General features: G+C 28.2%; 3 protein-coding genes across 8 annotated transcripts; 2 read left to right on the forward strand and 1 right to left on the reverse strand.

Moving 5' to 3' along the window:
• The first annotated feature begins 114 nt into the window (after window positions 1–114).
• Window positions 115–2,818, forward strand: LOC138188017 (protein Abitram). The gene is made up of 2 exons (XM_069129388.1): window positions 115–825; window positions 905–2,818. Exon 2 carries the CDS (start codon window positions 1,079–1,081, stop codon window positions 1,919–1,921), a length of 843 nt encoding a protein of 280 aa, XP_068985489.1. The 5' UTR covers window positions 115–825; window positions 905–1,078; the 3' UTR covers window positions 1,922–2,818.
• On the reverse strand, window positions 1,902–4,551 carry Coq2 (ubiquinone biosynthesis protein COQ2, mitochondrial). Of its 3 annotated transcripts, none has more exons than XR_011175325.1 (7): window positions 3,916–4,525; window positions 3,652–3,818; window positions 3,445–3,592; window positions 2,970–3,163; window positions 2,678–2,866; window positions 2,320–2,596; window positions 1,902–2,222 (listed from the first exon to the last, which is right to left on the reverse strand). XR_011175325.1 is itself a non-coding variant. In XM_069129369.1 (7 exons), exons 2-7 carry the CDS (start codon window positions 4,262–4,264, stop codon window positions 2,405–2,407), a joined length of 1,239 nt encoding a protein of 412 aa, XP_068985470.1. In that variant the 5' UTR covers window positions 4,265–4,368; window positions 4,433–4,551; the 3' UTR covers window positions 1,902–2,404. The 3 variants fall into 3 exon arrangements, 2 of the variants coding, with proteins under 2 accessions (XP_068985470.1, XP_068985462.1); XM_069129369.1 differs by having other exon boundaries at window positions 1,902–2,596; window positions 3,916–4,368; window positions 4,433–4,551; XM_069129361.1 differs by having other exon boundaries at window positions 1,902–2,596.
• Window positions 4,552–4,583: 32 nt separating this feature from the next.
• Dak1 (cytidine/uridine monophosphate kinase Dak1) lies at window positions 4,584–7,215 on the forward strand. 4 transcript variants are annotated; one of them, XM_069129408.1, is made up of 3 exons: window positions 4,584–4,720; window positions 6,312–6,662; window positions 6,770–7,215. In XM_069129408.1, the coding sequence occupies exons 2-3, from the start codon at window positions 6,342–6,344 to the stop codon at window positions 7,049–7,051; spliced, it is 603 nt and encodes a 200-aa protein (XP_068985509.1). In that variant the 5' UTR covers window positions 4,584–4,720; window positions 6,312–6,341; the 3' UTR covers window positions 7,052–7,215. The 4 variants fall into 4 exon arrangements, with proteins under 4 accessions (XP_068985509.1, XP_068985529.1, XP_068985518.1 ...); XM_069129428.1 differs by lacking the exon at window positions 4,584–4,720 and adding an exon at window positions 5,722–5,834; XM_069129417.1 differs by lacking the exon at window positions 4,584–4,720 and adding an exon at window positions 5,942–6,252.
• Window positions 7,216–10,300: the final 3,085 nt, after the last annotated feature.

Here is a 10,300-nt window from a genome sequence, read left to right on the forward strand (position 1 = left end):
AAGTAGTTTTTTATTTTTCTCTCAGAATTCTTTGATACATGGTTTTAAAAATGTTATCCTAGTCTATATAGAAGATGGTGCTTTAAGAAGTTTAATTATATATTAGTATTCGTTCGTTTGTGATATTAGCAAAAAGAAGATTAGATAATAACAAAAAAACAATAAAAATGTTAATAATCTAGTAGAAAATATTTTTTAACGTTCAATTTCTTTCTTTCATGTGTAGTATCTTATCTTTTAAACCGATATCATTTTAAACCAAGTTCGTTATATATGAATTTCCTCCCTGGTTATATAAAATATAGAGTATAAGGTGTTCAAATTTCTCCGATCAAAGTCAATTCGACATCAGAGTTAGTTAGGATCAAAATTTATTAGAACATCTTGTAAATATAAATACAGAAAAGATATTAGATATGTCTATATAACATCTTAAATATTTTTGCATGTTTTTGCATATTTTATGCATTTCATTTTATAAATTAATATTAAATGATTGAATGTAATTAACGTAACTAATAAAATTTAGTTACTACAATAAATTATTTAATTATTTTGCAACTTCTTATGCTCATTAATAATTGAACTTAGATATCATACACGTTATATTAGACAGTACTGCCAATTCATTTAATAATTATCGTTTGTGATAAATAGTTCCAAATAAAACTAGCAAAGTGAGAAATGATTGACATGCATTACATATGTTTTAGCTTAATGTGGATGTAACCTAACTTTTTTCATGATTGTTTATTGGGGTGTTTATCTGTGGTAATAAGTGTAATTATATTAAGAAACAACTGATTTTGTGCATAACATAAAGGCGTAAGTTTTAAATGTTACTTCTGAATGATCAAAATTCCTTAAGTTTCGTTAATCTTGTAATATAATATTTCGTTTCTAGCGACAAAATTGGAAGAAGTTAAGCAGCAATATTTTTTAAAAACAACAAATTAGATTAACTATATAATCTGAAATGTACATTTAATGTACAATATCTACCTTAACTTTGTTAAACGAGCTTTAAATAAATCTTCACACTATTAAAAATTTATCCATAACAAAATTTATTATTTTAATGATGAATATTAACTCAGATAACAATGAACCAGTAGAAAAAAGAATTAAATCTAATGATATAGAAAATGATTCATTCAGTGTTTTAGAGGATGAAAGTGACACAGATAAACATTCTGAATGTCAAAAAATGGCGGATTTAATAGATAATGAAGATGAAAGTATTTTGCTATCAAATAAAGATGATGATGATGATGATAGTTTATTTCCATTTCCTCCTGACAATGATGTTACAGACATGTTGGAAGGAGTAAAATATCATGGATCATTTCCTACAATTACAGATCGATATTTTACTGCTTATTATAAGTTAGATGTACAAAGTCCCGCAGATGATATTTGTATTTTAATGCATAGTAACCGAATTTGCATGCTTACTCTTGCTCCGAGTCATGCAATTCTTCAAAATGATAAACATATAATAAAAGTAGACTTCAAAGTTAGCAATAAATTAGATAGAGTTCAGAATAAAGTTTCTGGTAAAAGTAAACATGGTGCTCAACCTTTACAAATGAATTCTAATATTTGCATAATTACTTGTTCAAACAAAAAAACGTATGTTATAAAATGTTGTATAATTGGCAAATTGATAGAAGTAAATGAAGCACTAATACAAAATCCTAAGCTCTTGTTGGAACCTCCACATAGAGCAGGCTACTTAGCTATAGTACTGCCAAATATAAAACTTTTAGACAAAATGAAAGAATCCTTATTAACTCAAGAACAATATGACTTGAAGATGCTAGAGCGACGAAGCACTACAAATCACTTGGAAATATCAGAAATATGCACATCAAATACTTTATTAAAAAATGACCTAGAAATAATAAATAAGGAAATTTAATTACTTACTATAGTGAAAACCAAATTACATTATGTAATCTTATTTCTAATTGATTTCATTTGGTTAAATAATATTATATCATTTCATTTAAACCTTCAATATGTATATACATAAAAATATTTACTTATATTTTTGTCTATTATAATCAATATTTCAGAACAGTAGTTCCAGTAACTGTTTTCTATCTACACTGCTGTAATCTTTGGTGTACCATTCAGTTCATAAATTTGGAATAGTATTAAATAAAAATTATTATTTAAATTACTCCAACGAGTTGAATTATCAATGATACTAAAGACACCTTGGAAACGATTGTAATCAATAATTGTTTTATGGCACCTAACATATAATTAAAACTATGTAATTCCTTAATTTACTGGAACCAGCCAGTTATTTACCTCGTGCTTTCTGTCTATTACGCATAATTTGTCTCTGTAGTATCTCAGTTCGTATATTTAATAATCATTTATAATAGCGATGCAACTACTGTTGCTTTTCTTTGATAAAAGTAAATTCGTTTTCTGATTTTTGTACGATATTGTCATCTTTTTTACATTTAGTATCTTTTATGAGATTCCCTAAAATAATTCCTGCAAAGAGAATCATTCCTATCCTGTGATTAGAGATGAATTTTTTGGCACAGTCTGCAGGATTGTTGATATTCAAACTATAAATCTGAAAAGATATGTACATTGAATATTTCTTTAGATTATAACTTTTCCTTATACACTTGTTTCAAAATTATATAATGCATACCTGATTAACAAGATGTGTACCAACTAATCCTACTGCTGTGTAATATGGCCAAGTCTGTGCAGTTAATATACCTGATGCAAGTAACCCTGTTATCATGATTGTGCTGAATCCAGATAAATAAAGTTTAGTCTTATTTCCGAACTTTAAAGCTGTTGATTTTATGCCTACTATAACATCATCCACTTTATCCTATAATTAAAAAGTAGAGAATATATGAAAGCACATTAAAGTAAATTATGTCAGTAAATTATGTAACATATTAAATCAAATATATTAGAAAGTTGAAATTTACCTGATGTGCATATATAGTATCATACAAAAGTGTCCAACAAATTCCAGCAGTATAAAGTGGCAAGCATACAGACCAATTACACGAACCATGCACTGCAGACCAACCCAAAAGAGCACCCCAGTTAAAAGTCATACCAAGGATCAATTGTGGCCAATATGTTACTCTTTTCATAACTGGATATACTATTACTAAGACTGTAACAAAAAGTTTAGTGATTTAAAGATATTTACTTTAACAGTATTTCTAAATTTTAATTAATAATTTTCTGAGAAAGACTAGTAAACTGTAATCATGAAACACAATTTTTTTTATATCCTCTATTACTAATAAGATGATCTCCAGTTGCTTCTTTATTTTTATATATATGTAATAAGTTATAATAAAGATAATGCTTTGAAAATTGAAAATGATATGGCATTAATTAATTGATAAAATTAAGAAATACTGTTTTATATAAACTGTTCAAAAGTAGTACCTAGTGAGCTTGCACCCAATATAATACTATAAAGATTTAGTTGCAACAATATAAGCAATCCCAAAGTTAATTGGCTTCCAAGGAAAATCAATGATTGTAGGGGTGAAATTTCTCTAGTAACCAAGGGTCTATCTTTTGTTCTGGCTACCTAGCATTAAAATGTCCTCATAATATCTTATCTTAAAATATTTGTCAAGACAATATTACCATCCCATCAATATCTTGATCCCACATATCATTTATGATGCACCCTGCTCCACGCATGATGAATGCACCCATCCCAAAAAGAGATAAGAGTTGAAGGTCTGGTAAGGCACCTGGTGCTGCTGCCATGGCTATACTCCAACCACATGGCCAAAATAATAACCAAGATCCTACATTTATACGTTACTGATAATTATTTGTATAAGTTATTCATTTTATATTATGATTGTAATAATAATAATAATTTTTAACTAACTTCTTTCTTACCTATTGGTCTATCCAATCTTATGAGTTTCAAGTATGGTTTTATTTTAGGTGGAGAATTATTTACTAATTTTGCAAATGTGAGTTTTTGTTTTGACTGAACATTTACTGCTTTAGCTAATCCTGTTGTTTCATCACCCATATTCGATAAGATCTTAATTGACTTTAATTTCTCTTGTGTTAGTGTTTTATCATTTTCATAATTATGTTTATCATACATGCAAGATATGGTATGAACCGTATTGCAAGAGTACAAGTAGTTTACAACACATTTTCTTTGATTAAATTGCAGGTAAAATTTTAAACATTTCCCGCGTCCAAATAATTGTTGATACAATTGCATCATTATCATAGTTTCGTGTTTTATTAGTTGTAAATAATATTTAGGAATCTGACATAACCTCAATTTCCTTTAATTCACGTCATGTTGTGGTTAAATATAAATTACTGCAAATACTAATCGTACATTTTGCTTAGTAATGTTACTAAGTATATCTTTTAAGTCATCTTGATAACAAACCTTGTGGTACTTTTTACATTACATAAGAAATGCAATAAAACGTGCTATAAAATTGAATCGTCATACTTTACAGCTGTACTACATGGATGTAATCTTGCGTAACACATACTTCGCATGCGCACAATACGCAATCGCGTAGTATATTTCGATACGTCGATACTTAAGATGATATTGTACTGCAAATATAATAAATACATGTCAAAGTAACATTTCAATTATTCTGATTCGAATCTGCTGACATATTCAAGAAGATCCTGTTTAATTGTACATAATATTTTCTTAATTTAAGTAAGTATAAATTAAGTAAATAATAATTAGATAATATAGAAATACACTAAATAAAAATATACTTAAATATTGTGTTATATAGAAATAACAAAGAGATAAAGATACCTATAATTCTATTTCTTTAAAATGTATTTCATAAAAATATTGAGATTTATATACGCATACGTCACCATACATGTATATCATAACATATGATCATGAATAAATTAAAAAAAATAGTATTTTTTTAATATATACGATAATAATATTATCAATTATATATTATCAATTATATATATATATATACATTAATCAATTAATATTTCACAAATGCTTCTGATGTTGGTTGTAAATGATAGGATTATGATAGATAGATAAATCTTTAGCGAATATGTGGGTGGAGGAGAGATCCTGCCTCTCCCCCTGCATTTCTCTTTCTTTCGTAAAATATAACCTAGTCTAATCTAACTATCTTAAAATCCTAACATATCTACCCCGTAAACGTTAATTTCATAAACACGTTAATCTCATAGACGTAGAAATATAGTGACCGAGTAATAACTGAGGGGGGTGAAGCGACTTCAGCGGGAGAGAGGCGTAACATTTGTGACATTTGTGACATTTGTGACATTTGTGACCGCAAGCATGGATATGTTCATGAGTAGAAGTGAATCCAAAAATTGATCAGGACAACGTCAGCACTTCAGTGGTACTACCAGATAGAGCCACTATGGCTCATATATCTAAGTACTTACAATATCCCGCTCTCCGGAAGTGACATCACACCCCACACCAGCCAATCAAATTTGTACTAGGACCCTGTATTTCTATGTCACAATTAATTCATCAAAATAACGATTGTATAAACAGGTTTCGACACTCACCAGGGAAAACCTAGAATAAAGTCTGTTTTTGTGAGATAGACAGAGATGGGTGGAGTATCTCTGTTTCTATCTGAGACATTTATAACATGTCACGCATGCGCAGAACGAAAACCTTCTCCTATGTTGATTTCTTACAACCAGTCACGGCTCAATTCTCGAACAATTTCCCCTAGGCTTCAGTATATGGGTGTCGAGACCTGTTTATATAATCGTGATTCAAATCTATTTATCTTATATCATCTACATCCTATGTTAGTAGGATGATAGAATAATTAAATTGATATACATATATTCTAATATATAGTATACATATCAATGATTTTTCTCGACTCAATTTTCGGATGGTTTTCCCTAGCAGGTGTTGAGACCTGCTTACAGGACCGTGGTATAAATTGAAGAAATATTATATTTTTATTTATTTTAACGAAATAAAAAAGATTTTTAATCTCATGCATTTAAAAAAAAATAACAATAACTGTACTATTTTTTCGATCTTCACCGATTGAGTTCTTCTTGTAATAGTAAAATAAAGCTTCCTGAAAAAAAAAGAACTGTAGTGAAATAGTCAAAATTGGGAAAAGTCGTTAAACTGTATACCAAAAAGATTGTTCTTGAAAAACCCCCATAATATCTACATGTTAATATTCATAGGACGATAGATGAGTATAGGTACTTACTACGTGTAACGTGTAACTGATTACGATTACTGGTGTTATTTTATGTTCAAGGTACTTTCAGGAGGACTGCAACTTTTTAAAATGTCTGCAAAACAGAAATTCGAAGTTTTATTTATTTTGGGTGGTCCTGGTGCGGGTAAGGGAACATTGTGCAAGTACATCACTAAAAAATATGGTTATGTCCATTTGTCAGCTGGAGATCTGTTAAGAGAGGAACGTATGAAGCCGAATTCAAAGTACGGAGAACTTATCGAAAATTATATCAAAGATGGAAAAATTGTGCCAGTCGCAATTACTTGCAGTCTTCTAGATAATGCTATGCAGACCAGCAATAGTCCGCATAAAAGGTTCCTGATTGATGGTTTTCCAAGAAACCAGGACAATGTTGATGGTTGGAATGAGGTACAAAGATAACAATAAATATCTTGTTTAAATAATGAAAGATTCTATACGAGGACGAAGTTGTGTAATGCTTACCTTCTTTTTATAATACCTTTTATTTAATTTAGGCAATGTCAGAAAAATGTGTAATAAAAGGAGTATTGTTTTGCGAATGTAGTAAAGAAGTATGTACCCAGAGATGTTTAAAACGTGGTGCAGCAGGAAGTGGAAGGACTGATGACAATGAGGAAGTTTTAGTCAAAAGACACGAAACTTACATCACAAATACATTACCTATAATTGAGTATTTTGAGAAGCAAAACTTTGTATACAAAGTTAATAGTATGCAATCACCAGATAAAGTATTCGAAGATGCTAAAGAGGTTCTATCTAAAATTGGATGGTTATGAATTAGTAGGGAATGTTAATTGATCTCAGTGAGATCAAGTTATAATACATTTGCATTTAATGTTATTTCATAAAAGAAAAAAAAATGTACATATATATATATATATGTATTGTAAGAAAATTTAATTAATACTAGTGCAATATATTATATTTATACTGTTTTTAATTACATGTCGGGAATATTAATTTGCTTTGGTTTCAATACATACCCTTAGTATTTTTTAGTTTCTTAGTACAGGTAGCATAATGATCCATATGCACACTTTTTTAACATTACAATAATTTTCTACAAGAATCTATAAATATTTTATTGCGATTTTTGTTATTATCTATATGGGAGAGCATTTGTAATAAATTTGACATTTGTTTAAAATGCTTGTACTGTTCTCATTTGAATGAAATGTATTATACTATATAAAATATATTTTTACTGTAATAGTAACTTGTTTTTTACTAGATCTTTATTTATAAATCTGATGCTTCAATTACACTTTCATAATTGAACATTATAATCGAAAATATTGATTTTATATTATATAGCATTCATAAAAAGATATTATCAAGAGTTTAATTAATTGATATTGAATTGATTGTTTTTTGAAAGTACGATATCTTTTTCATCACTTTTCAGTAATCATTCTTGTTATAATTTGTAATCTCTTGGAGGATATTTATATATGTATATGTATATCATTACATAGATGGTTATCATTAAGATCAATGATCAGTCTTTTCATGGTTATATATTCCATTTTTAAAATAAGATAGATATGTGATCGTACATATCGAAAGATTCTTTTAAAATTTTAACAATTTAGCTTAAATATTGAGCTCCTTTAGAGAGGCAACCAAATGTACGTTTGAGTATAATTTTCCCATACTACAGGCGATAATGGTTTCGTATTTTTATTTTTTAAATATCTAAAACAACTATTATTTACTTAAATAAATATAATTATTTAGATAAAATATCAAATATTTAGAAAATTTAGGTACAAAAACTTAACTGATTATTAGAATTCTCTAAAAAGAATGCATTTTATTGAAAAAGAGTAAGAAAGAATAAATTCACAATGCAATTATTTGAATTATTGTAATATAGATATAAAAGATTTTGTAGGAAGAGAAAAATTTATTTGTAAACCCTGCATTTATCGACAACCATTTTCAAAATATTTTTAGAATATATAATAAACATACATAATATATAATAAATATTCATAGAATGAAGCATATTACTAATGAAAATGTAAACAATATTAATTGACAATGACGTATCCGTTCCGAGGTCACGTATTAGCCTATGAATCATTGAACTCTCAAGATATTGGATATTGTGTAGCACAGTGTACACAGATCATCTCGTAATTCAGTTCTTGTTGAAAAGAGGATGATTTCTTGTCCTAAAATAGATTGAAAATCTATTCGAATAAAAATATCTTTATTGGAATATTTCTAAAAAAAGTTATTCTCGAACATAAAACTTTCATAAATAACATTCTATCAAATACATTTCATCACCACTTTAACTATAGCTTTCATAGAGCAGGATAAAAATGTTATTCAATAATAATTCAATAAAAATTCTTATCGAAGTTATATAATTTTACTGAATGTATAACATGTGTTTTACTTAAATAAGTAGAATTTCTATTTATGTAATTTTTTCTTTATGATAAATGATTTTTGTTACGTTAATCTTTGATCGTGAATTCTGAATAAGGAAAGAGAAACTGAGCAGATGAAATTTAAAATCTAAGGACAGGAACCCGAATCGGCTGCACGTGTGTTCGATTTCGAAACACTTTCCATACAAAAGAACTTCATTCGACGTCTTCAATTTTTTTTCTGGATGAAGAATAATCTCCCGTTAAAGCTATGAAGTTCACATTACGTAATCTCTTATGCTTTTAATCTAAAGACTGATTAAGTTTTAGATATATTGTTAAAATTTTTCATAGTTAAATACATATTTTATTATATATATATATATATATATATATATATATATATTATTAAATTAAATATTAAATATATTATTAAATATATATATATATATTAAAAGTTGAAAACAAAGAAACGTTTTCTATGTGGAAAAGATCATTTATAAAATGGGAGACAAAAGGCAAAGTAGAAGTTGAAATTCGGCATTGAAAGAGCATTGATTTCTTTCCTTGTTCGATTATAAACTGATCCCCGCTCCTGTTTTAACGGGCCTTCACCAACGAAAGATTGACCCGTTTTCAACTTTCTCATCGAGGTAGCCGAAATATATATCGTAAATGAGCCACCACGAACCAGAATCCCTGATGTGTGAAAATAATCCTCAACAAAGCTGCCAATGCCTGCACGTTGACAGTCATTTCATGAAATTTTCCACAATTCATATCTTTATTCAGTATCAAATCACTCGGTTATCAGTTTTGCGTTTAATAACCGCGACTCAATTTCCCTGTATCGATTATCTTGGAATAAACCGCATTTCTATTCCACACGGTAATCTTTATCGGTCATGCTCTCTATGATCTCTGTAATTTCCTTCATATACCTTTTTTCATTAAGTATTGAACAATTTCTGAAACCACGAAAGAGCATAATAAAAAATAAATGAAATCAAAAAGTTGATTGTTTAAAAAATGTTTTTTTTTTTTGAAGAGAAATATGAAATATTTTTGAAATATTCTATCTGAAATATTTTTTATTCTTTATTCTATAAAGAATCACATAGTTTTTTTTAGATCACATAGGATTTTTTTAGATTTAATAGTTATGTTTAAGTTTCAAAACTCATTTCCACAATTCATTTCTTTTTACTGCTGCGGGATACCATACGCGTCTAACGCGACAACTTTTGTGAAATTTTAAATCGTGTGATAGATGTGGTTATCTATTATGAATTGTAACAAAAGTGCCTTGGTTGTTTTATCATAATTATATACGTAATCAACAACGTGACTCCTACAAAAATATCTGATTGGATCTACAACCGAATATCTCAAGATATTCGATGGAGATTCGGTAACTATACATTGACATGATGACAAATCGAGTAAGCTATCGACGAATTTATGAACAAAGTCCGTCCAGTTCCCTCAGATTTATTGCTAATATTTGTCTTCTTCTCACATTTACTATGATTTTTCTGAAGTGACTAATAGAAGTTTCTTCGTCTAACTTTCTTAAATTTCTAAAAATAACCAACTCTTTATGAAAAGACGATTTCCATACGTAAGTCGCCAAAGTCGTCCTAA

Source organism: Bombus flavifrons, chromosome 2 (assembly GCF_040668555.2).
Source record: "Bombus flavifrons isolate JBK064 chromosome 2, iyBomFlav1_principal, whole genome shotgun sequence".
Taxonomy (NCBI): Eukaryota; Metazoa; Arthropoda; class Insecta; order Hymenoptera; family Apidae; genus Bombus; species Bombus flavifrons.